General features: G+C 40.2%; 2 protein-coding genes across 3 annotated transcripts in view; one reads left to right on the top strand and one right to left on the bottom strand.

Moving 5' to 3' along the window:
* GLUD1 (glutamate dehydrogenase 1) overlaps positions 1 to 18303 on the top strand; it is a 30843-nt gene extending 12540 nt beyond the window's left edge. Inside the window, exons 3-13 of the mRNA XM_065638727.1 lie at positions 807 to 862; positions 1752 to 1815; positions 3483 to 3577; positions 8046 to 8225; positions 9786 to 9923; positions 10970 to 11107; positions 11231 to 11311; positions 12152 to 12275; positions 13538 to 13629; positions 15933 to 15995; positions 16634 to 18303. Of these exons, the coding sequence (XP_065494799.1) occupies positions 807 to 862; positions 1752 to 1815; positions 3483 to 3577; positions 8046 to 8225; positions 9786 to 9923; positions 10970 to 11107; positions 11231 to 11311; positions 12152 to 12275; positions 13538 to 13629; positions 15933 to 15995; positions 16634 to 16753 (1151 nt within the window). The 3' untranslated portion in view covers positions 16754 to 18303. The remainder of the gene's footprint in view (positions 1 to 806; positions 863 to 1751; positions 1816 to 3482; positions 3578 to 8045; positions 8226 to 9785; positions 9924 to 10969; positions 11108 to 11230; positions 11312 to 12151; positions 12276 to 13537; positions 13630 to 15932; positions 15996 to 16633) is intronic.
* RPS24 (ribosomal protein S24) overlaps positions 1 to 26960 on the bottom strand; it is a 155940-nt gene that overhangs the window by 117675 nt on the left and 11305 nt on the right. The window lies entirely within an intron of this gene.

Below are 26960 nucleotides of genomic sequence, written 5' to 3'. Positions count from 1 at the left end.
TCTTTAATTTCAATCAGTACTGATGCAATTTACAGAAAAACATCTAAAGGATTAAATTAAGTTTTAGACATTAATCTCTGACTAAAATCTTAGCAAGATGGGAAAAAATATATAGTGACCAAAATAATAATACATATTCCCCTCTGTTGTTACTGTAGATACTTGAATAAAGTTACATTTTCATTTGAAAAGTCCAAATTCTGCTAGTTACCCACTCCTGTAAAAGTACTGGTCTTGAACTCAAATCAAAGTATGGCAAACCTGGATTAGGAGGGGACTAATTTTAGGAGGAACAAATGGAGGCTGTGAAGGATCCAGGCAGGGGAGCTGTGGAGAGAGAAGGATAAACTCCTTTATGTGGGTCCTAAAGAAGTGTAACTCATACACAGCTGCTAAATTGTAGGGGAGTTTAGAGAGAATCTGCACATTATGTATAAGAAAACAAAATACTTCTTAATATATGTAGAAACACTTAAGACTTCTAAAGTAAAATCTTTGAGCTAAACCAGTAAAATATAAACTGTAAGACTTATCGTTTCTACAAATGCCAAGTTCAAGAGCTTGAAGCATAGAAAATTTAAATCATGATCTTCTGAGTTTCAAAGACCATTTTCAAGCAGCCCTTGAAGATTTCCCATTTTTATAGGAGTACCTAGATGAGATTATAGCTTATGCTTGTGAAGCCCTAAATGTGGCAAAACCAAATTCACTGCTAAAATCAAAGGTATAATTCCTCACACATATTACTGATGCGTTCTGCCTTTATTGTTGAAAAAGTAAAATGATTTTCCTTTGCATTCTTGTAGATGTGCCATTTGGTGGGGCAAAGGCTGGTGTCAAGATCAATCCCAAGAACTACACAGTAAGCTTAATCATAGATGAAAATTCGGTTACTTGAAGTACTGAAGCCAGCCAGTTAAAAAAGCTCTTCTAAGGCCATTATTGACCACTTAAAACTTCCTGCCACTTCTGCCTCTGTAAAGGCAGAATTTAGCTTTTGCATGCAATAGGTAGGAAAAGAATTTTTAAAAGCTGTGTGTTTCAGAGGTGCAATACTTCAATTATTTATTACTTCTATTCTCAAAGTCAGAAGACTACAAATAATTTGGAACCTGAATTTTTTTAAAGTTGATACTGTTAATAAAGGCTTAAATTAAATTACTTTTAGAAAAGAAATTAACGTTTTTGTTTATTTCGACAACTGGTTTTATGCTCCATTAACCTTTGTATGCAATGTTCCGGTGTGAATAATAACTAACTTGGCTTATAAAAAGTTTACTGCAGGCTTGCCTTCTTGCCCTAGTTAAAATACCTTGTACAGAAAGGCATAGTATAATACATAACATGTATTCTAAGCTTAAATTGCTTATATGGATTTGTGTGAAGTCGTTCTACTGTGTTTATTACACAGTAGAATGACTATTGACTATTGCTGCTACTGGTGATAAATCTCTCACGTAGGATATCAGATTTGTTTGCTGGAAATCTCTGACACAAGCACAGGTAGTTCTTCCTGTGCCACACTCCCAACTTCTTGTGGAACAGAATGTACAGAAAGAACACTGAATATTTTCTTGTGCTGCCTGAGTACCAAGGGTCTGTTAGGGTGTGGCATATAAATTATATAAATAAATGAGTCATCCTTTCTTTTAAAAGAAAAGGGCGTCTGTTTATCTTTTGACATAAAGTTTTAGCAAATACTCATAAGCACTAATGATTTCTTGTGATATTTATTGCATTTTTTTCTATAGGACAATGAATTAGAAAAGATCACAAGAAGGTTTACCATGGAGCTGGCAAAAAAGGGCTTTATTGGTATGTTGTGCTATTTTACTATTAAAATTTAGGAATCTGATTTAATGTGCATTGGCAGCACCCACTAGATAGTATCCTTAAATAACCATATTTTTGAGAGCTGTAAATAATTTGGGTAAGAACTTTCAGCAAATAGGCACAAAGAATTGAGTCGTTGCATCTTAGTGCATTTTAAAGGGAACTGTGTCTTAACTTTTTTCTCGTGGCTGTTCTGCTATGAAAAGCCACAAAAGCTGAGCTCACAGGATCCAGAGTGAATCACATCTCTCTTGGAGGTGGATTAAAAATTTGTGACTGAGTTTGTTGCAATTTTTAATCTCAGTACCAAGATCTTCGCTGTTACTGTTTCCTGTAGTCTCAGTTGAGGCTTTTGGCAGATATCTGAGGAAACAGAGGAAGGAAACAGAGGATCCACCCCAGAGAAAGTTGATGGCTTCAGCCATGGCAACCACAGGCTGCACGAGCAGTGTAGGCAAGCAGCACAGGTGCCTGTTGAAACAGAACCGGAGCTTCTGTAACATTAGTAGGTGTTCCAGTCAGATTCTCAGCCCCGGGTCGTTCTGATCACTTGCTGCCTGGAGTTGCTTTCTGGGAGTCTCCTCTGCAGAGAGCTGAATTATATTAGCTCATCTTGTAATTAAGTGGAGGGTATTTACTTGGAGAAGGTTTTTATTCAACTGAATAATAAGGCCTGTAGCTAGTTAAAGGCCTGTCATGTACTCCTGATGTCTAACAGCCCCTGGGAGTATATATCCGTTTATCTGCAATTTCTTGCTCTTCAGCCAGAGTGTTTGTCATCTGCTCTTTCAGCCAGAGTGTTTCTCATCTAAATTAAGCTTCTGTGTAAACACAGTTATTGATGTTACATGTGACTAGGGGAATACTATTCACTATGCCAGCTATAGTGATTGTTAGTTCAGTGACAATTTAAACAGCTTGATTAAATTTATCTTCCTTTTTGACTCTATGGTTGGTGCTATGCAGCTTTCATAAACGTTTTAAAAATACTTAGGGGAAAAAAAACCCAAAACTAGTAGAGACAGAGTTGCATTTAAAATCTTGCTGAGCAGGTCCCTCTGATCCTAGATAGATTGGGCAAATGCTATTTTTAGTTATCTAGAAAAAATAGACAGAATTTGCTTTTATTACAACAGATGCGTGAAAGTACTTTCAAAGGTTTATTTTGTCAAGAAAGATGAAATGTCTTTCTTGAAGTGAAAGGTAAGAACAAATGCATGTGCTACAGTGCAATGACAAGGAACAGCCTATCTTCAATTTTTAAACTCGCCCAGGAATAAAAAGGAAATTCTAATGCAAAAAAAAAATTAACATGAAGGTATAAATCATACCTAGGTAGTGCCTTTCCTGCTACAGCAATGATCATTAAAAAAAAGCTTTTGATACATTGACTTTTTATTGACAAACTGACCTTCATTTTACTGAATGGCTTGTGTGAAAAGTTGGAGGTTTTGGCAGTATCTTACAAATGCATGATATGGCATCTAAAACTGAATTGAATCCAGAAGAATCTGTTGATTGCATAATAAACTGAGGATTAAATAGGAAAACAGTTCTCTGCCAAGCCCTGCACAGTTCCCAATGGAATAATGGTTGAAGGTAACTATTAATGTTTGATCCTTAAAAGCTGTTTTCACTTTTGCCAACAGGACCTGGTGTTGATGTGCCTGCTCCTGATATGAGCACAGGGGAGAGGGAGATGTCCTGGATTGCTGACACCTATGCCAGTACCATAGGACACTATGTAAGTTTTGGGCAGAGACTTTGAAGTAGAAAAGCTTTTTTGGTCTTGGCAGAAATCCTTTTATCTAGAAATGTATTACCATGCTGCTTATTCATATAATTTTATTTAATTATGCGGACCTAAATATATTCTTGCAAACTGTTGCAACCTAATTGGTGTGAGATTTTTAGGGTACAGTTAAGGAAAAATAGCTTTAAGGTTAATGTTTTTATACTAGGCTTAAATTAAGTTTGATACAACAATGATAGCGACTGTTCAGCAAAATAAAACACGCTTTTTTAAAGCTCTTGTACTTAGCTTAAAACTGGTTTCTATTTCTACCATTTCCCTCTGTTTTTCATTAGTACTATAATTACTAATTTAAAGTTGTTAATCAATTAGTTTGTAGTAGTTGGTATAGTCTTAAAATACTGCAATCTTTCTGTTTCAGACTACTGAATTTACAAGTGTTGTTAAATAAATGCTCTGGTTTTATGCATCCAAGAGACCATGTAAATTAAGTTTGTACTATTGGTATAACCTGTAAAAGTATTAAAGTTCTCTGTGGTCCCCTAAAAGTAACAAGTAATCAGCATAGTCTTCAGCAAATTCTCCAAAATGTAAAGCAAAAGGACACTGATACAATTGGTTGCCCAGAAGCCAATAAAGAAATTAAAGTTTTAATTATAGCCCTTAATTTGGCCTTTGTCCGTATGTTGCTGGGGTTAGTAGTACCTGTTTTGACTGTACCAAAAACATGACTGTTGACCAAACACTTTTGTTGTATACTTTTGACAGGCTGGACAAAAGAAAAATGTATTGTGGACAAGTTATTTCTTAAGGCTCTACTGTCCCTGCTACCCAAACTTTCTAGCTTCTCTTTCAGACATTGTTTATGCTCCTCCAGCACGTCATACTTTGCTAAGGAGTCTTGCTGTATCTTCGTATTAGCGTGTTGATATGCTGAGCACATTTGCCTATTCCAGCTTCTTTTGAATTGAAAAGACACTTCCTTTCAGTTTCTGCAGTCTCTTCCAACAGCTCCTCAGAAACGGAGCAGGGTGTACGCCCCCGTAATGAGGCATCAGAGCCACCCAACACGCATTTCTCTCTGGCGTGTCTGTTCAAGATGTGCCTGGCTTTCTTGATAAAGTCTCTTGGCAGAATACTTGTCTTGTGCCGTCTGATGCCTTCAACAATAGGAGGATGGGAGGGCACACGTTATTCTAGATCTGAAATACAGTCTGAAGTATCTTATGGGGGTAAAAAAAGAATGCTCGAGGAATAGGCTGTGGCATGGTGATTAGTCAAGTTAAATCACTTTTACACAGAGCTGTCCGTTAGGTGGGGGTAACAGTGTAAAACATTACTCACTTTTTGTTATTCGCATATGTAAATGTCAATATTTTATCTAAAACTTCAAACCTGATAAATAGCCAAAATTATGACTCCCAAAAGACTTCAACTTGCAGAGTGGCAACTTGCTCCCCAGTCACAACTTAAAAGCCCAACATTTAAGAAAACTACTGCCTCAAAGCAGTTTAAGTTTTATCATTTAACTCATTGTACTAAAATGCATATTTCACTATGATACAACAGAAGGCTTACAGCGTACAACCTGCTTTAAGATTTGCTGTGTTAGTAGTTCACATAGAGTTTTATACAGAATCTTCAGGTTTTTTAGTAGGTGGAAAACTAAACACTGATAGAGGAGAAGATTCTTAAATGACTGCATTTCTTATTCTTTCCACTTTGTCATCTCAGCTTGTTGTGTAGTCCTACACATACACATGCTTCCATGACAAAAGAAAACAAACCAACAACTACTGAGGATAAAAATACAATTTGAATTAGGCTACAACAGTTTATTTTATTCCTAGACCCTTGCTGCATGGCAGTATCTTATTCTTGAAGAATTAAAAAAAAAAGAGGACTTTAGTACATTTTTCTGAAAAGTGAATTAAAGAATTGAAATAAGGAAAAAAAATTAAATCCATTTACTTGATTTTGCTGGTTTGCTAGTTTGTACATGGAAGAGAGAACGGTAGCTGTAGTGGAACTTAGGAGCTATTGTGGAGAATCATCAGGTGTAGAGAAGGAAGGTGGGAACTCTGACAAGGCTGCAGAAAGTGGAATAATGTATCAAAAACAGTTTGTAGAGGAAGATGTTTCAGATAACTATCTGATTGAGACACCAAGAACAAAAATAAAGGTGATTAAGGAACTACCAGATATATAAGTGACCGTGGGGGAAGGAGGGAAGGGAACTAAGGGGAGAAAATGACCATTGAGCAAAACTGAAACTCACCATAGTTCAGAAAACAGATGGAAGCTGTGCAAGGGACAACATGCAACTGAGTGGAAAGATAACTCTTGGGTGAGAAATCTACAGACCTGATGAGTCAGTGTGGTTACACACAGATGTGTTCAGGGAGCTTGAAGTGGAAAGGAAAGCCAAATAGCAGATACAAACAGATGGGGCAAGTCTGCTCAAAACCTGACATACAGAGCCAGGAAACTGGACAAACAAGGAGAATATTATTGCAGTGTAGAAAGGGATTAAGAAACAAGCAAAAGTTCAGCGTCTGGACTTTGCCAGCTAAGTTCAGAGACTATTATTACTAATATTGGAGACTTTAATGCTAGCTGTAAGCAGTTTTACGAGCTTCTTAAAAGCTGTAGACTTTCTATTTCTTCCAAGATGTGTTAAACATCTTTCGATTGACTTAAAACCAGAGATTTTAAGACTTTGACATCGGCTGTGTTTTTTATACGTGACTTAAAGAAGACTGAGACCTGCCCTCACCTCATGCTCTGTTTTCTTGCCAAACTGTGCAAGTCTTTAATAACTACTGTGTTAACTGTTCCAGAAAATCCATCTTAAGTTGCTGGATCACTCAATTATCTATGGCTGAAGTTTTTTATTAAATTCATCCTTTTCACTCTTCTGTACTTCCTCACACATCCAACTGACTTCTGGGACATGAGAAGGAACTTCAGTAAATACATTCTTATGTATGATGGGAGGGTGTATTTCTTTATTAGTAAAACATACTTCCTTCTTTGTGAATGCATGAAGACTAAAATGTAGTTTCAATCTCAAACAGAGTGAAAACCTAAAAATACATCAGAATTCCGGGCCAAGTTGTTCCTGGCCAAACAGCACACCTCTTGTGCATAGTTGGTGTGCCAGCAGAGGGAGCACGCCGCTGCATGAGAGCAACGCAGCTACATTTTGGGAAACTGAATTAGGAATTTTGTGGCAGGCCTAGCGTCACTTTTATTGTTTTTTAAGAGGGCTTATCTTTGGCTTTACATTGTTAACTCACCATCATTTTCAAATAATAATTCATTTTCATTTCCATTATGGCTCTAGTCATCTCCTGCCGTTCCGCCTCTACTCCCTTTTGGCTGCTCCTTTCCTTCCTCTCATCAAGCATCCTGCACTCATGCCACAGGCATGCAAACGCATTTGGCACAAGTGATGGAGGGAATGGAGCCTGCCAGTGAATGTGTGGTTGATGGAACAGAAACCCATCCGGCTGCTGGCAGACTCTTTTCAGTGGATCCCCTTTCATCCCTACTGTTTCACTTGCGTTGGATGCCAAGCCCCTGTGTGACTCTGCTCTCAGGGTGTGGGAACCGGTGGTGACAGAAGAGGGACACCTAAACAGTGTCTGGTTCGGAAGATGTTTTTTCAAGTTATTAATTTCAATTTGAAACATTAACTCTGGTTTTAAGTAGTCTTTTTTTATCTTAGCTAGCTGTCTAACATATGGAAAATTTAATTTTATTACCACCAAACTAATGATAGAGGCTACATTGTATATATTGCTTTTCTGAGTAAAAGTAGTAAATACTTGCCTAACTTTTCCCATATGACCTTCGTACTGTAGACTTTCCTCTGAGATCAAACATCACTGTATTCTGACAACAGGAAGGTATTTAGGCCTGTATTGTTGTTTCTAAATAACCTAATTTGGTATAAAAGAACAATGAACACTGTTTAAAGATAATTAATAGCTTTAGCTGTGAGCAATCCAAGGATATGTCTAGGCCCTTTGAAAGATAAAAATGTCAAGAATAATGATGGAAATTATGGCTGTAATAGGAGCTAATTTTGAGAAACACCTCTCAAAGCTTTTTCATTCGTCAAAGGTCTGGTCTTTGCTAACAGTGCAACAGAGATGTCACCATATTTAATTAACCACAGACTGAAGTTCACCTATACACTTAAATGCAACAAAAAAATTACAGAGCTTGTCTAATATTGCATTACAAAACTTTTCCATCATCTACTAGAGTAGTTCTGAGAAGCTGTTCACACAAGCTCGGGAGGGAAATCTTTACAAACTGAATGTATATAAGATATATAATGTTCTGATTTTCATGATTCCTAGTTTCCCTTACCTCTAAAGTGTACAAAACTTCTTATTACAGCTGTTCTTTGATTAATTCCATAGCTCACATGTCCTTTACTGTTTTACAGGATATTAATGCACATGCATGTGTAACTGGTAAACCCATCAGCCAGGGTGGGATCCATGGGCGTATATCTGCAACTGGTCGTGGTCTCTTCCATGGAATTGAAAATTTCATCAATGAAGCATCATATATGAGTATATTAGGAATGACTCCTGGATTTGGGGATAAAACATTTGCTGTTCAGGTAACTTTTTTCCTTCAACTGCAGGGAAAAAGCCGTAAACTTCCAGTAGAGCTGCTTTTAAAAAGGGTTGTAGCAATAAATCCTGTTAGGGTTTTACGACTTCCAAGTTAACCTTTACTCTCAAACTTTAGAAACACTTTTCAAGCAACATAGCTGCCCTTTATTTTGGACTCTTAAAAACTGAACTTCTGATTGCACTCTACAGGCAGAAAGCCAAATCTCCAGCCTTTATAAACATAGGCTGCAAAGAGCAAAGTGAAATACTAATACAGGAGTTCTTAAAGGCATTGCACACTTTTCAATGAGCTGTGACACTGTTTCTGCTTACACAGAATTTGTTGCACTGTTTTGTAATAAATAATTTAGGGAAAGAGGGAATTGGCAATTATTTTCGTGTTCCTCTGTGGAATGAGCAGTTTGAAAGTAGAAACCAATAACTTATCCTGAATTTGTAGGGTTGAATGTATGTTTTCCGTGTTCATAAGACATCAGGATTTGTGTAGTTGAATTTTGAAGGGGTTTGGTATTTGGTAGTATAGGTTAGCATTCTTAACAGTTCAAAGAAATAACTTGTTCTGTTCAGCTTTGAACAGTATGTTAAATGGAGAATTTGAGGGATCGTTTTGTCGTCGTTAGTACCACTGCACTGGTGGTTAGAAATAGCAGAGTAATTGTAACCTCCAAGTTGTCCTCTAGTTAACAAGTGGGCTGAAAGCAACACTTCTGCCCTGCGGGGGCCCAGCAGCACACGCCTCCCCACGTACTTTGGCAGTTTCATGCCTGACAGAGGGTTCACCAGCAGGCACTGAGGTACAACTTACACTGGAAACACAGCCAAAAGAGTAGCTGAAGATTCCTCTAGGAAAACGAAGATACAGCATTGCAAAGAAACCTAGTGCGTAACAAACTGTCGTACTGAAGTTTACTTCTAATATATAAACAAAAATCCCAAATATAATTGGAGATATGTTATACAGGAATTTAAAATTCGACTTTTTTCTAGAATAGAATCTTACTGCAAACTTCTGATGTGGATCTTTTGACCTTTTGGTCTGCCATGTATGTTCCTTTACTTCCAGAATGTTGAATAATGGGCTGGAATTAGGTATTCTAGACCTGTAAGTATGTAAAACATGCTAATGAAATGCAAGATTATCTAAATTTCTACAGGACCACTTAAGAAATGTATTAGAAATTAAATAGCTTCCTACTAGTTTGTATGCTTTAATGTGAAGAATTAATTATATTCTTGGTTAATGCTTTCCATTCTGGTTTGGTTTTACACTTGTAGGCCTTCCTTACCCAAAGTAATTTAGAACATTTCCTGGCCTGCAAATATTAGTCAAACCTTGGAACGGTCATACAGAAATCCGTGAATCCCTCTAAGACAGTGCTAGTTATAAAATAGATACACATAATGTTCCTATGTTGGTAATAATGCCAAGACACGCCAATAGATGAAAAACTATTTAAAGCTATTCAAAGCTATACAAGCCTTAGCAGTAATCATCATTTCAGTTGAAGGGTTAACTACTTTTCCCTTTCTCTTTCCACCTTCAGGGATTCGGTAATGTGGGCTTGCATTCTATGAGGTACTTGCATCGTTTTGGAGCAAAGTGTGTTGCTGTTGGAGAGTTTAATGGTTCTATCTGGAATCCTGATGGGATTGACCCAAAGGAACTAGAAGATTACAAACTGGTATGAAACTTAGATGAACAGAAATAGTTTCATTTTTGTCAGCTTTGCAAGCACATAGGATGACTGCAGACTGGTGTTAATTTGTGATATTTAAATCATACAGCAATTAGTACTTACAAAATGGCTTAAGAATGTTGATTCTTCTGGCGCTTTCTCTATCCCAAATATGAATGCAGGTGGTACTTTTTTTACTATTTGACCTGACTCTCAGAAAAGTGTCAAGGCTTTGCATGTGTGCAGGCAAAGAATTCGTGATTATTTTTTCTTTCTTACGACTAAACTAGGAAAGATGTCTCAAGGAACCAGGGCAAGGAGGTTCCTGAAAGGATTCTTGACTGAGAATGACAATCATATGGACATTCAAGACTTTAAAGTGCACTTTTGCTGCTTCTTACCTATTGGATGTTTCTGAAAAAATGCAAGCCTGTCTGGCAGTGTGACTTGAATATGTAGTTTATAATGAAAATGGGATATGGTCTTTTTATTTCAGTTTCTGAGTGAAGCAGTCTTGAGGGGATGGTTCATGAGTTTCTAAGGGGCTTATTTGATATGTTGATATGTCGTCTTTTACATAGGGAGTATTTGAATGTCTTTATCATCTCCTTTCTCAAAAGTATGAAAATATTCTGTCACTAAACAAAGCCTGTCATTGTGGTACTGAATTTTCAAATGGTACTTCTAAATCTTATGTGATGGAACTTATGCTGTGTGTAGCAGACTAGTGGGTCATTTCAGTTGTTTGAAAACTACGCCATGTATTTTAAGACTTGAGAGGGACCATTTTTTTAAAGTACTTTAGAACCCAGGTGGTTGTCAATGTCTTTGGCCACAGAGCAGTTATTTCTCAAATCATAGGAACTCTTAACTGTTATCCAAGCTTTGTAGCTTGCTTTTTATGCCTAATCTAAGTAGAGAGAGGAATTACGTTATGTGCTGTCTTTCTAGTACTGTTGCTTCTCCCTTTTTTTTTTTTTTAATTAGAAGAAGGAAAGGAAGTCATGAGTATGCATACACTAAAAACACACTGGTTTGTTTCCTTCAAACAGCAACATGGGACAATCATGGGCTTCCCTAAAGCACAGAAACTTGACGGCAGTATTCTGGAAATAGACTGCGACATTCTCATCCCTGCTGCCAGCGAGAAGCAGTTGACTAAAGCCAATGCTCACAAAGTTAAAGCAAAAGTAAGCTGGAAAGTTCAAATGCAAATGAAAAATAGGGAAGGCCTGTTTAAATACTAACATTCAATAATTAGCACAGATAGAAACAAACATACCTCTGAGTTACTCTGCTATGATTCCTTTCAGATTATTGCTGAAGGTGCCAATGGACCTACAACTCCGGAAGCTGACAAAATCTTCTTGGAGCGGAATATCATGGTTATCCCTGTAAGGTTCTATTATGACCTTTGATTTTCCTTACAAGAGTAATATTTCTCTGAATTGTAGCAAGATGTTATTTATTGACAGCCATTTATTCTCTTACAGTGGTCTTTAACAAATGATGTTTAGGAAATGGGTATCAATGTTGCTAAAGATGGGTAGTTATTACTTAAAGATCTCACTGCAACTATAAATGGCCGAAGATAACTATTACATGAAGGCTGTGGATTCGGAAGAGAGAACAATTGACAATTAGTTCTTAAATCTGCAGTTTTGCGTTTTGGAGTATTAACTGACGTTTTCCCAACTAAATAGTCCAATAAGCAAAGGAAGGCATGAGAGTAAATACATTGGCCAATTTGTAAACCTTGCATCCCTGAGTGATGCTTTGGCAGATCTTTGTATCATATATTGCAGAGAGTAAATGTTGCCTATAGTGATAATTTGAAAGAACAAGACCGATCCAGGTATAACGATAACCTACTACCAGAGAGCATCCTGGTCAAGCGATATTGTTAGAAAGAGTGGCTGATTTTTCAGCCTTTACTCACTGAGATGGCCTAAGAATACACTAATTGATTAAAAACTTGTGCTAAAATAAAAGAAAGTAGTCAATCAGGCACACCTGAACTTCATGTGTTCTAAAGTCAAGCCCTCTTAAATCGGTAGAAGTAATCTCTGGACTGCAGAAGAGATTGGGTGTTGTCATGTAAGAATAACAACTGGATTGTCTTCTGTACTGCAGCTTAAACTAATACTTTGTACATAATACTTATGCTTTCTTAATACAAAAGAGTTGTCGTTCTCAAATGGGCACAATTCAAGACATTTACTATTTCTGTGCAGGATCTTTATCTGAATGCTGGTGGTGTGACAGTGTCCTATTTTGAGTGGCTGAAAAACTTGAACCACGTCAGCTATGGCCGCTTGACTTTTAAGTATGAAAGGGATTCAAACTACCACTTGCTCAGTAAGTGCTTTTGCTCACTGTTTAATTAATAGATTGGACTAGCAAATACCAAATGTGGGAGAAATGAATACAGAACTATTTTAAATTCACTTCAAGTTCCCACAAGTCTATAATTGCTGCATACTGGAGAGTAGGAAATATTTGATAGGTTAACTCTAATGACTTAAGTTAAATGCATACTTTTTCAGTTAGTTTTTAATACATGAAGAGATACTTTCCTCAGTTTTGTGTAAATACCAAACTCAAACCACTTATCTGAAATATTTGTTACTTCTTAATAAACATCTTTCAGCTGTATGCTTGGTATTTGAGATGCATTCAAAGTTTGGGTGGGTAACATTGTTCTGCACATCCAACAACAGGGGATTTCTTTAAAGGGCAATAATATAATTGGTATAGGCGCTGTAAAAATCTGCTTGTGGCCTACAGCTCCACTTAGGGTCATTCTGTGCTTCCTAATTTCTGGGTCAGAATGCAGATTACATGGAGACAGGAAGCTTACTGAGAAGAACTGTAAGATATTGCTGCATTTTAAACAATATTCTGTAGAAAACATGAGAATCTTGGGGCATTATACTTAAAAAACATACATCTGAATGTTTTTTAATATAACCTTTTCTCATAAATGATACCTTTCAAGGTGTTTCTAAAGTGGTTGAGGGTTATGGCAATTCTAATTGAAATCCCTTTCTTAACTTCAGTATTGCGTCATCTGAAATACTCTGTGATGTTGTTTAGGAAACCTTACTAATTAAATTTCAGTAATTAAGATGAACTAAGTTTCATTTCAAAATACCAAAGCACTTCTCACGTCCTAAGGAAGAAACTAAAATTCCACATGGGCTTTTTTTCTTAACGAGTAGTATGTATGCAAAGTGCAGTAGGAGATAATTGATTGCTTTAACTCCAAGAAATATTTTGTCTAATGCTATCTATAAAGTTAGGAAAGTTAATCCAGGTTGCTCTATCAGCTTTCTACGGTTAGCAAAGTGGGATCAGTAAATCCACAGCTGTTTGCTGTGTGACTGTACTATAGCAGTATTACTGCTAATATTAGAGGCATTCACCTATAAAAAGAGAAAAAAAATCAACATCTTTCCTTTTTCTTAGAAAACAAAACGAGATTACTTTTTTGCCCCCAGCCCCTATAATTTGCATTTTATGCCACTGAATGCTGAAAGTCCTGGGGTCAGCTCCTTCATTAGGGAGCACATTCCTCTCCTTACCAGTTACCTCTTGCCTCTGCTTTTTTTGCTTTCTAGTGTCTGTCCAGGAAAGCTTGGAAAGAAAATTTGGGAAACATGGTGGAACTATTCCAGTTGTGCCTACAGCAGAATTTCAAGATAGGATATCGGTAAGTAGTTGCTGTTGGTTTTTTTTTACTGTTACAGTGTTCTGGTATTATAACTGAAACCTAAATTTTACCATTGTAGCTATCATGGAGGGTTTTGCCCCAGGCAAGGCATTAGTACATAGTTAGCCAGGTGGCCAAACGAATAAGACAAGCAAGTGATCTGAACTGCTTAGGAAGACTAGAAGTAAGCTATTTTTTCTTTCTTTTACTTGAGCCCATGCGAAATACCTGCAATATTGTTAAAAAACGTAAGTTTTAATAGAGATGTGTTTTGTATTTGTAAATAGTGTTAGATTGCATGTTGCTGTTCATGTAGGGGAGTTTTTCATAGCAACAGATTATATCTATTGTTAAGACAAACATGTGGGTGGTTTGTTTGGGGTTTTTTTAACAGGCAGCGTGCAGGGAATGATTCTTTTCGTAGGCCAGCAAGGAAAACTTAAAAGCCTGTGTTTTTTCCCAATGTTTTAGTTTGCTGTGAAATACTTGATATTTCTGCTGGCTAACCTGATAAATATGTAGATTCCATAATTTCTTTGAACCTTAACTATCAAAGTCTGTGGAGCTTTTGTAGTGGGAAATACTGCCTCAAACATGACCAGAATTTGTTTTGGAGATCTTCTTGCTATAGGTTGCCTGGATTTCCAAACAGCTTTCAACAAAATCTCACACCACAGGCAGTTTGGTATGCTGTTTCTGTAACTACAATATAATATAGACAAGAGCTTATTGAAGAATTGTGGAATGTTCTTTTAAGACTGAATTAATGAGAAAAAAAAAAGTAATGTGAAATTCTTTTTTATCTAATGTGTAGCAATACACAGTGGGGAAAATTTCATATAAAATGATGAGCTGTGAGCTCATACATTTGTATTCACATGGAAGACCTGGAGGTAATGGTAAAATATACACTTAGAAGTCCATTGCAATCAAAAACCAAATACAGGGTTCGAGATTGTTCTGAAGGGAAAAGAATAAGACTGACTGATGATGCCATAATATCAACCCGGAGTGTGTCCGCATTCTGAATACTGCACGCGGGTTACGTCTCTCTATCTTCAAACATTGTAGATGTGAAGAAAGTTCAGAGAAAGATCACAAGAATAATCAAAAATATGGAAGCTTCTCATACATGGAACAATGAACTAATCTAGGTCTTATTGTCCTGGAGTAGTCCTGGGGTGGAGACGGTGATCTATAGAATGAGTGGTGTGAAAATGGATGGGTAAGGATAGATTGTTCACTGGAAGGAAAGGTGAAGGAGGATGATGTGCTGTCAAACAAAACCAGTGAGGAGCAGAATGAAGAATGGGGATAGTTCCTGGCACAGCAGACAGTTAAGATGTGGAACACCAGGCCCAAGGCATGTGTGGAAGCTAAAAGGGTTGGTCAGTTTGCTTTTTAACACAAGTTCAGGAGAATATGGGACAAGTGATGGGGGGAAACAATCCAGTGAGTTGTGAAAAACATTAAACCATGCTTCCTCAGGAAGAAATTGGGGGAAGTGCATGTAAACTTGGGCCACTGTCAGATAACAGAAACAAACTTTAGCCTGATCCAGTAAGATGCTAGCATTTTCATAAATGTCAGGCTGAATGAATAGCATGATAGGTTCTGTGATTGAAAGGGATTTCTGTGATCTCTTAAGCACGAGCCATAGAAACTGGCCTAATAATTTCTACATGCAGCCCAAACTGATATTTGAGGAAAAGCATGTATTTTGTGAAGCCAGGTCTGAAATTATTAGTAAGTTATAATAGTCAGATGATAGAACATTGAAGCTGATAGCCTGAATTACGATGGTTTGCCTCAGTTCTTTGTTGTTCTGTGTATTTAAATTTTAATAGGAACAAAGTTATTGTGGAGCTCCTCAGGGCTGATACAGTGTTGACTGTGTGAACTGGGGATCCATACCCTTCCTAAAACCTGACAGTCTTCAAAACAATTGGAAGTAGTTTCTATAGGTTAATAACTCTTGAGAGCTTTTTTGTTTAACATTTACTGTGTGTTTTGAAGGCTGAAAACAGTAGTTACATCAATTAAAAAATGTTAACATCATACATCTAGCTAAGCATATAAAAGACTCCAGCACTTACGTATGAGGTTTCAAAATTGAATTGGCCATAATTAGCTCTTCAGGTAACACAGTGAAAGCAATTTAGTTTCTTACACCAGTCATCACAAGAAAATGAGCAAGCAAGCTTCAGTAATTATGGCAATCCAATGTGTCATTGTCCTCGATATATGACTAGTACCTTTTTGTGTTTTTAATTAAACTCTGATTTCATTTCCTGTTGTTTCAGGGTGCATCTGAGAAAGACATTGTCCACTCTGGGCTGGCTTATACAATGGAGCGTTCTGCCCGGGTAAATATTGCGTTAGTAAATGTACCTATAGGAAAAAGAACTTATGTGGCTTTGCAACAGTTTTTGAATGTGTGATACAGAATTTTTTTGTAATTAAAGAAGGAGATAAACAGTTCATGATAATGGAAATCCCTGTATGAGGTATTTCTGCTCTCTGCAGGGATGGCCAACTTTAACTGACTATAGTAAACATTAGAGACTAATACATGAAATTGAAAGGATTTTCTAGTAGGAGCTGTAGTAATTAGAAACTTTTTAGTTGTCCTCCTGTACCTGACTAATCTGGGGCACATACCTAAGAGTGTTTTACTTTGTAATCAGCAGTTTTCGATTAATCCCTTTATACAGTATTTTTAGTTAGCGGGGCAAAGACTACTCGAGACATCTTGTCTCTCCCTGTATCTGAGGTATACATGGATCCAAGACCTGAAAAGAGGCAGTACAGTAAACTGGGAAAGATTTTCTTCTCTTTCAGATCTCAGTTGTAAGGGGAAGCAAGAAATTTTAGACTTGATCCTCAAAGGATCTGAGCTCTGATACCAGTCTAGCAGCTCTTATAATTTAGATCCTCTAAGCAAATCTAGTGTAGTTCCTATGGAGAAACTTGCAGAAGTCACACATAACCTTTTCTGTTTCAGCAAATCATGCGTACTGCCATGAAGTATAACCTGGGTCTGGACCTGAGAACAGCTGCCTACGTCAATGCAATTGAGAAAGTCTTCAAAGTGTACAATGAGGCTGGCCTGACCTTTACATAAACAGGCCATTACCGCTCCTTGTTGTATCCCATCCCTGTCGCCGTTAATGTTCCCTCTTCTTGAGAAAGCTTATCACAAGTTTACATGTAACCACAAAATTTTCTTTTCTTCTGACATAATAGTGGATTCTATTCTGAAATAGTTTCAGTCCAAACTAGCCTTTTTTACAATAAAAATCCATGGATTAGGAAGTTGTATACAAGTATGTATCTGAAGATAACAGTTCATCTGCACTTGTGGGGGCCATTCTGGATATTTCGCCTACAAAACAAAATGGTACATTTTATATACAAAAGAGTGGTCTTGCCACTTGAGCCGCTTCTCAGACTTCAGATCAGATACTGTACGAGATGAGCACTTGGCTCATTATTACTTCATGCACTTTTGTTTAATGATGTAATTTTGGCTTTGGCACTTTCAGTAAGGCCTTGTATGATCAATGCTGTGGCATTGTCAAAGGAAGATCAGGCCTCTAGCAGGGATTAACTTTGACAAGAGTTTTATTTTTATTTGTAGTACAGCTTCAGGCCTGATTCTCTTTAGGCAATGTTTTTTTGTTTAACTGTGCTGCTGTTATAGAACTGCCTTTTATTGCTTGTTCAAGCTAGCTTGACTATCACCATGACATATGTAGAGGTGACAGACTAATATTTTTGTAAGCTGAAACTACTAAGCAATTCAAGTTATGTTTTTAATCAAGTATCTACATAACTATTCTGACTATAAGTTGCTTCCTTTTTTTTTAAAAAAAAAGGATAGTCTGAATTTGGTAAGCCATCATACATAGTTTTTTTTTTATTCTGTTTCAGTCTCTTCCTTTCAGAGGCTTTCTGAAAATTAGATACTGCCTCAGTGAACAACTAAAGTGAAACTGAACCCAGAAATCATTGGCCAAACTACAGAGGAGCTGGAGTGCTGCTGTAAACTTAATCTACTGTCTTAACACATACAGCCTTTTTTAAACTTTTTGTCATCAGGAGGTCTTGAAAGTTTCAAATATATTAGAGTACAACAAAATGGACCTCAACACAATATTGGATCAAGCACAGTTTTTAAAGTGTAAGGCTTTCGTCCAATGGAGTCCCCTTGAAGTGCCAGATGTTATTTATGTAATGAATACGAATGGTTTTTTTTAAGAGACAAATAGTCCCTCCCAGAAACTCATGCTTTTTTCTAACTACTTTGTAACTGCATGACATAACCTGGAGAGAAGAGCAGTTATTAAAAAAAGTTGACCTTTCCAAGCCTACTATGCTGGTGTATTACTATTTTCTATTTCATGCAATAGCCTTCTGTAGTTACAATCAGTCTGTGAATCTTCACAGCACTTGTTTATTCATTACATGCCTACTGATAAGATACTGTCTCTGAGTTATCCTACGGGGCTCACTAATACAGATCTCAGTCTCTTGAACTTGCTTGTTAACAAGTCTTTTGAAGTTGGATATATTTGGTAAATCATTTCAGGTCTCTACTGTGTCCCCTCAAATTTGTGTGAAGAACTATTCTAGTAGTTAGCATAGAGCAATAAACCCGTGTGATGCATTTAACTAGTGGCTTACTCCATCATATATGCTGATATCCAGGGTTATAAAACTACTTACAATCACTTCAATGCAGTGTATATATGTATTAATATATATGCTGGCATTTACTTTTTAAAGCATGAGAACCCTTTGAGCACAAAAGAATAACTGTGATCTATGGGTGGATCTCTAAACACAAAACCTGTATCTTGGATAGTCTTTTTCAATGTAGTTTTTATGTAAACATTTATTAGACAGTAAAATGAAACTAAGATTTATGCCTGGCAAATTGCAGCCTACTTCCACCAAAACTCAGAAGCTAAAAACCTCACAGAAAAATCATTGTGTTATTAAGAAAGAATCTTAAAAGCCTAGTTGTGTTATCTGGCAGCAAAGTTGTTGAAAGCAAAGTGCAGTAGCAGTGAAGAGACTTGGCTAATTTACTGTCATTCTGCCCCTTTTCCACACCTCATTTCCTTTCCTCTCCAGCTGGTTTTAAGCACCTCTAGTTTGGCTGTGCAAACTTGAAAAATGAGACCCTTTCAAATGTTGGAACATATGGAAAGCCGGCATAGCTAGCTCACTGGGTTATCTTCTACCTCCTACCCCATTTGAAGAAAAAAAAAAAAATCAAAAGCTGCACAATGCTTGAATTCCCCAGTTCATTAGCATCTTATATTCTTCTACACTCACATGTTGACACTTCCCAGGATGTCTTGAAAGAAAGCAAACCTACCACCTGGCATGACTTTACCAGATCCAGAGATGGGTCCTTAAGGTTGGCTGGACTTCTCCTCAGCCAACTTGACAGCAATGGTTACTGACCTCTTGTTAACAGAGTCAGTGGTGGGGACAGGCGAGACATGAATCTGAGCATATCCAAGGGCTGGTATAAGAAGAACCTGGTGTACTTTTGATCAAAAAGCTGAGATTCTTGAGGAGATTGATGCCTGGAGTCTGACTTAAGATTACAGCACATCAGCTGATTTGCCCTTTGCTTGTAGGTAAACACCAGAACCAAACTGCATCAGTGAATCCAGACTTCTTATGAGCGCCTGCTCCAAAATGGGCTTGTACAGTGAGGCTTCACTGGTGCTGAGCATTTTTGAGCTCAGTCCTAATGTGATCAGTTTAGAAAATAGTAAAATTGAGTGTTCCTTACCATGTTTTGTAGCACATACCTCTCAAGACCTGACAACATCGACAGAGAGAGCAAAGTGGTAACATTTCAGGTAGCTGCTATGAGTTAATGTAGTTCTAGAGGCCTGGGTGCAAAGCAGCTCCAGCCTATTCCTAGCCCCTAGGCACAGCTGAAGAAAATCACTCTCTGAGGTGCAGAGTATAAATATTGTGTTTTGGTGATTTTGTTTTTTACTACAACTGTAACTTCAATTAGGTGTTAGATCAAGCTTCTTGGGCAGTGCTCCCCTTCTCACATATGCATACCCCCACAAAGTTTTATCTTCCAGATAACAACATTGTCACCACTTTTATTCACTTTTATTCATTGTTCATCAAGAAACTTGCTGGGGTGTTTGGCAAGGTCGGTCGGTACGTGAAGTTAGATGTGGATGCAGATTTGAATGTGCTCTGAATGATGCTTACTACCTGGAGCAAAACACAACCTTACCACAGCGGGTGTTTGGGATCTCTCATGCAGCATTAAGTGCTGGTTATGCAGATAGTTTGTGCTGAACAGCACCTCGGTATGTACTCTGAAGCTGGGAGTGAATTTCCTGAGAATGACAACTGTAGTGTTCAGGGTTACATACTGCCTGCAAGCTACTAAACACAAGGTATCTCTGTGATACAGAAGAGCACACAGGTTCTTACCGTGTCTTGGAACAGCTGTTGGATGCTCAGCTTGTGAGACCTGCATACACACACACACACACACACACACACTTGTGACTTACACTCAGTGACAAAGTGTTAAAAAAAGTTAAAAAAAAGACTGTCTGCATTAGTAGCACAGCACAGCTTTAGCTGTTTGCTCTGTGATCCAGTCTTTCTAGATCAGTGATTATCAATGTTCTTTTAATATGTGTAACCAAAGGATTCTTAAGGAATACATGCAAGCCAAGTGGAGTGTAAGTATTTTCTTTATTTAAGAGTATGTGTGGTAGAAATCTGTTTACAAAATTTTCAGTGATGGCACATTTTCTTCATTGTCCAAAGCTTTTGCCCCACGACGTTGCTTGATTCGCTACATTTTTTACAGCTTTTTCACCGGTTTCAGCAACTTTGTAGACCTCATCAAGAACTGTTGAAACAGAAAAGGAAAGCTAATTGTAGCATCACTGCAATACCTTCCCCTTTCCCACCAGGTGTGCGTCAAGGAGCAAGGCAGGGTTGGGGGACCTATCTGGGATTTCACTGGTGTGACACTGTTGAGATAAACACAAACATTTCCGTACCTTTCTGACCAGCATCCTTAGCCTGTTCCACCGTTTGCTGCACAGTCTGGCCCACAGTGTTAACTGGAATTAGGAGAAAACCAGGTGTAAATCAAGCAGTCTTTATGCTTTCCCTAAACTCAGTAATCACATTTTAGAAGGGTTTGCTGAATGTTTCAGTGCTAGAAGATGAAAAATTATTCTATAAGGATGGGCACCCTGGTTTAGTGGGAGAGAGATGCCATTAGGAAGCTGGCAGTAGTTCCTCACGTTATCATGTGTCTTGGTACAGACGAAGATTATGGAAGTTGCCATCTGTGTCACCTGCAGTATCAGGAAACAAAGCCTGGTAGAGAATCAGGTGAAACGAAACCTTCATTTTAGTGGGCCTGGGTAGGAGCTGCAGAGGGCAGGCTGGGCAGTTTGGTTGGTAAAGAGTCTCACACCAACAGCATAAAACTTGATGCTTGCTGCCTGGAAGCAGCATGTTGTCAGGGCAGACCATAAAAGTTTAATTTACAGTCTAATACTTCTCTTTTAGTTAGAGCAAATTGTATTCTGTAAGAGACCGGGCTGGTTTTAGAGGCATGGAAATGTGGAGTGGAGGAGACTTATTGGGACGTGGAGAACAAGAGAAGGTATTGTCTTAAAGTAAAGGAATTGGATTATCAGCTTGCAATACCTGTGATCAGGGAAGTCTTGCTTACAAGAGTCAAATAAAAATTTGAGGCAAATGCCTTTCGTTTGAACCTTTGTTTTATTCCCCCTGGCTCCAAATACTACCTTTTAAAACAAACACTGATGTGTGCTGCACAACAGACACCGAAGCAGGGGGCTGGCTGAGCAAGCCAGATTCCTCATGGACGTTGCATGAGGGAGATGTGCTGTGGTGAGGAAGGACGTTTAAGTCGATTGGGAGTGTCTAAAACTTCAAAAGTCTCCAAGCTTGGATTGCATTGCTCAACAGCAGTTGTTTTGTTGAGTGTCTTGTAAAAAACAGTGGCCTATTTCACCTTGAATTTGTAGGACACTTTCTAATGCTTAAAAAAGTATTCATTATCATCATGCATCATCTTTTGCTGCAGTTTCCTAATGTGAATGATGTACGCTGCTCACAAGGTGTGGCTAAGGAAAATGCTTCCTGTAGTGACCTTAGGTCACAGCTGCGTTCAGGGCTCCTTGTACGAACCATGGGGTAGGTGCTAATTTTAGATACTTACAAAGCCCTGTTGTATCACTCTGCACTTAGCAATGACTCACAAGACTGTGCCTTTGGGGCATGTGCAGGCACAACAGGCGTAGTTCAGAGACAAGGTAATTAAGAGATTTACAGCCACCCACTGGACAGTCTTGTTCTAGTTTAATATTAGCATAAAATCCCCTTTTGTTTTCATCTAAATGGGGATTTGGAGGGTACCTCTATGTATAACACTCCCAGAGTGGGTGCAGTACTGCTACTGACGCAACACGAGTTCAGCATCACGTGCGGTGTGTTTGCCGCCCATCATCAAGGTACGCGCTGATGGCACAGAAATGGCCAAAGTCAGGCCAGTGCCTGGGGGCTCCCGCTGTTGTTCCAGGATCCAGCTCCAGCCGGAAAGGCTGTGCTGTGGCACAGGACTTGCTGGGAAGATGCGTGCAAGGTGCAGGCAATGAGCTTCAGAGCTCTGGTGTCTGACCAACTGGTGCAGCTTCAGGTGCCTGGGACAGAAGGGGAAGGACTGCTGGTGCCATTTAAAAACTCTGCTCTTAGAGCTTGTTGACTCCTAAACAGTTAAATCAGCCGAACACCAAGATCACTACTCAGCTCCTTCAAGGTGACAAATACCACTTCCAAAGCATCCACATCTGTCGTCTAGCACAGGAAACAGCAGATAGTGGTTCCCCAACATTAAAGAAAGTTAGGAACATCAAAAAGCCTCCACAAGATATGCATTTTTAGCGGTGCTCTACAGCAAAAGCAAAATGAAGAAATTTTCATTTGAAAACAAAAATTGATGGTTACCCTATTTTATGCTTCAGCATAAAAATAATTGATTACCGAATAATCCCAAAGTCTTTGGAAAGGGTAGCAGTGGGTGTGGAATTAGGCATCTTTCATCTTCCTAGCAAATTGAACCAAGGATAGGTGGTAAATAAGTTGCTTTCCACTTGATCGTTGGGCACATAAGTAACATTTCTACTGCATTTGAAGTTACAGACAAAATGCTTGGTTTGTAGAGTTTACCTAACTGTCATGTAAAGAAATACAAAACAGTCTCTAGTGTTTCATATATTGTACTAAGCACAAACACTTCAGGAATCGCGTGAGTCAGACCTCTTGTTTGTATTAAAGCTTCACTAACAATGGCTCATCTCAATGGCACGCTATTTAAATTTGGGGTCGATTCTGCAAGTCTTTCAGCAGGAGTAAACTTGACTTAGGTGCCCTGAGCCCCCACAACTGCACTTGTGCTTTTGGTGGGGTGAATGGCTGTGACACCAGTGGGGCTGGAGTGCTGACAGCACAGCGGAGCTGACTTAACTGCACGGATTTGTGCAGCACCGAGCAGATAAAAGACCTCAGAGCTTCAGGAAACTAGTCCACTACTCCACTACAAAACTCGTGTTTATCATGGCTGTTCATGTCAGAATATAAAGCCTTAAATAAGCAGTGTCGCCTCCCCCCTGGGCTTTCCTCTGTCCTCTCTCCAGTGCATCATCAAGACACCCACACAGCAAAAGCCAGAGAGGGACAAGTTGCGGGAAACCAGTAGTTAATACCTGTTCTTCATTTCCTATAGTGTTAGAGGGTTTGGAGGTTGCAGTTCACTGACCACACTCTTGAGAGCATCTATACCAGGGGTGTCAAGGTGTCAAACTCATTTTTACCGGGGGCCACATCAGCCTCCCGGTTGCCTTCAAAGGGCCAATGTAATTTTAGGACTGTATAAATGTAGGAGTAGTTACATTTATACAGTCCTAAAATTACATTGGCCCTTTGAAGGCAACCGGGAGGCTGATGTGGCCCCCGGTAAAAATGAGTTTGACACCCCTGGTCTATAGAGTTCCTGCCCAAGAGAGTGATTTGCTCCCAGCTGAGGGACAAAAATCCTTCAGGGGTGGGAGCCAAGCACATCCTTTAACACCTAAGACACAGGAGGAGGGAAAGCAGCAATTTCTATTTACCTGCCGCCTGTGCAGCGCTTTCAGCTTGTTGCGTGGCTTCCTCGGCAAGCTTCTTCCCAATCCCAAACATGGCTGTGCTCGGTCCTCTCTCCTGCAGAGGATGGGTGAGTGAATCCCTAAATTCAGTTCTGTTACAATGTGCAGCAAAGCGAAGCTTTTTATAGACAAAGCAGGACTCCTCCCAGTAGTTACAGGGCAAATGCAAGCTGGAACAGGGAAAAGCCATGAGCCCTTGCCAGGTGATTAATATAGGAGGCATAAAGGGTGAAGAGACATTAAGGTTTGTTATGTTTTCCTCCCCAGAGAGAGGGCGTAGATTAATCGGCAGTTTTCCATGGCCCAGGAATGAAAGCTTTGTGTTTCCATGTTGAGGAGTTGGTAAACAGCATGTGTGCCACAGCTGTCCCGACCAAAGCTCCTGAAATGGTGCCGTGCAGAGAGATACGGAGACAAGCAGAGTCCATTGGGAACTGGACAGAAAAACATTGCATTGCAAAACACGCAGCTGAAGAATTGCTTAAATCAACTTTGGCATTTCAAAACCTTACATAGAAAAGTATCCAGTTTCAGATGATTCTTTCCCACATTTTTTTTCTCATCACTGAGACTTAAAATCCATGTCTATAAAAAGAAATGGGAGGAGCTAACCCTGCTTTTTAAAGTATCTGATGAAATCTTTGTTGTGTTAGACAATGCTAATAATTTTGTGGCGTGTCATAATTCATATTTTAACCCCTTGTTTCCTATGCCCGGCTCAGGAGAGTGAAGACAGAAGGTTTGTGTCCTTCCCTCTGTCCCCAGAGTGAGCACTCAGGACCCAGCACAGCACGCAGGGACTTGGGTACCAGACCAGGGCTGGTGGGGGCAGCCCCGCAGCCTCGCCTGCCCTGTCCGGGCGCCGGGCAGCGCCGAGCTGCGGCTCCGGGCTCACACCGCCTGCCCCAAGCGACAAAGAGCTGAGCTGACACCCTGTCCCCGGGGCCAGGGCCGGCGGGTGGGGGTGGCACAGGGCCAGGCCGCAGGCCAGGCCAGGCCAGGCCAGGCCAGGCCAGGCTGCCCGGCACACCGTCCCCAGGCCACCCGCGCTCCTCCCGCTGGGCGCCCACGCAGTGCCCAGCCAGCCGGGAGCTGCTCCCACCTCAAACAACCAGGCTGATTGGTTTTTTCTCTGGCATCACCTGCTTTCTCACAGAACTACTTTTGTGCCCTTTCACGTGGGGGACAGGAGCTTTCGCTCTATTGATCAAATAGTTGCTGAAAAGGGGGAAAAAAGTATAACCTACCTCAGAACAAGGTGTTTATTTATCAAACTGATGTTCTGCCTACAGTTACCAGCACAGCAGGCTCTAGGGATACCTCTCCTGATCCCAGACATGTCACTTCATGAACAACAGTTCCTCTGCAATGTTCCTTCCAGCAGTACGGCAAAAGTTCTGCTTTCTTCCAACCACCGCAGTTTCTTACTGATCACATAGTCCTGCTTTATGTCAATTAAACATAATGCGGAGGGATTTCTGGGGGTGTGGATGGAATTCTCTCCATCATTTTATCTTCTCACAGCAGGGAGGGGATTACTCGCCAAATCTGAAAGAAAATTCTACCAGAATATGCTCACAAAAAAAAAAAAAAAAAAAGGAAAGCAACAATTTTGGTTTTAAATTGATGTCTTCCTTGATGTCAAGTCCAGGGGCGTTGTCAGAGTTCAGAACTGACCTACAGTGCAGAAAAATACCCTGAAATATTTCAGATAACTCAGAACAGCATTTGACCCCTGGAAATTCATTGCACAGCAGCCAAGCAGTAAACTGCACCCGTTGTTCCCTGGCACATCCTCAATTACCCACGGCTGGCCTTGCTTGCAGGAAACAGCAGTTTGCTAGTCCTGCTCGGCTGCTGCTCCACTTGCTGACAGAGAGATGTGTGAAGACAGCGGGACTCAGTCAGCAACAGGCTTGTGTATTTGGTGAGGTGACTGTTTACATTGTAAAGAGACACTGGAAACACCCCTCTTCATCCTATCCAAATTGCGAAGTGAAGGACAGTTCCTTCTCTCCCACTCCAGTCCTGCAAATACAACTCTTCTTTTTCAACAGCCACATCAACACCCATTAACAACTTCCACAAGAGCAGATTGGTACGGCTCCAGCACTGATGCTTTGAGTTCCCAATGGACATGGGTGTAGAAGTAAAGCTACAGAAACAAACCTAATTGTATTACACTGATGCACTGCAGGTACGTATTGAATTACCACACTAGAGGGAGTACGTGCCATTGCAACACTCCCTACAAGCAGGAAGGTGATAATTGCCTCACAGGAGTAACAGCACACAGCAGAGGGGAGATATTGCGATATTGTTTATTAGAGAGCTGCACAGGCCCGGGTGCTGGGATAAAGCCAGCACGCCGGAAAGAAGAGTAACAGCCCTGGGACACGACACCTCAGGGCGGGCGCCAGGAGCCAATCGCCCACACGTTTGCACGTTGGTTGTGTAATCACCTCAGCGTGTAACGAGCGGCGGTCAGCTGCAGGACACGCGGCCTGCGCTGGATCGCGATGCTTCGAAAGGTCTGAAGCTGCAAGGTCGGTAGTCTCCGTAGTGTCCCATTGGGCGTTCCGCGAGTCACTCACTCTCACCGTGTATGGAGGGGCGGGCTGACCGGCACGGAGCGGATTTACATGCCTTTAGGTCAGCAACGGCCGGCAGGACTCACGCTTCAAGTGACAATGACCACCCCTGTCCCGACCACGTTGTGTTCGGTATTAGTCGGAGCACGATGCCCCTTCGGGGTACGCTGTAGGAGCACGCAGGATTTTAGGATTTAGACAGAAGCACGGGTTTGCTTGTGTTCCTTTACAGGGCTGCGCCCCACGCGCAGCCGTGCCCCGCGCCGCCCCGCCGCGGCCTGGCCCCTCCCCGGCTGCTCCCGCCGGGACAGCGCCGCAACCAGCCCCTCTCCGCGGCTCCCCGCCCGGGGCCGCTGCAAAGCGCGGCCACCTCCGCGCCGCGCGGGTTCGCGCCGCAGCCGCCGCGCGCGCAGGGCGGGGTCGGAGAGGCGGGCGGCGGCCGCGCGCCCCCCGGCGGGCGCGCGGGGTAACGGCCGCCCGGCCCGGGCCG

This window comes from Caloenas nicobarica, chromosome 7 (genome assembly GCF_036013445.1).
Source record: "Caloenas nicobarica isolate bCalNic1 chromosome 7, bCalNic1.hap1, whole genome shotgun sequence".
NCBI lineage: Eukaryota > Metazoa > Chordata > Aves > Columbiformes > Columbidae > Caloenas > Caloenas nicobarica.
This window is presented reverse-complemented; position numbering and strand designations above follow the sequence as displayed.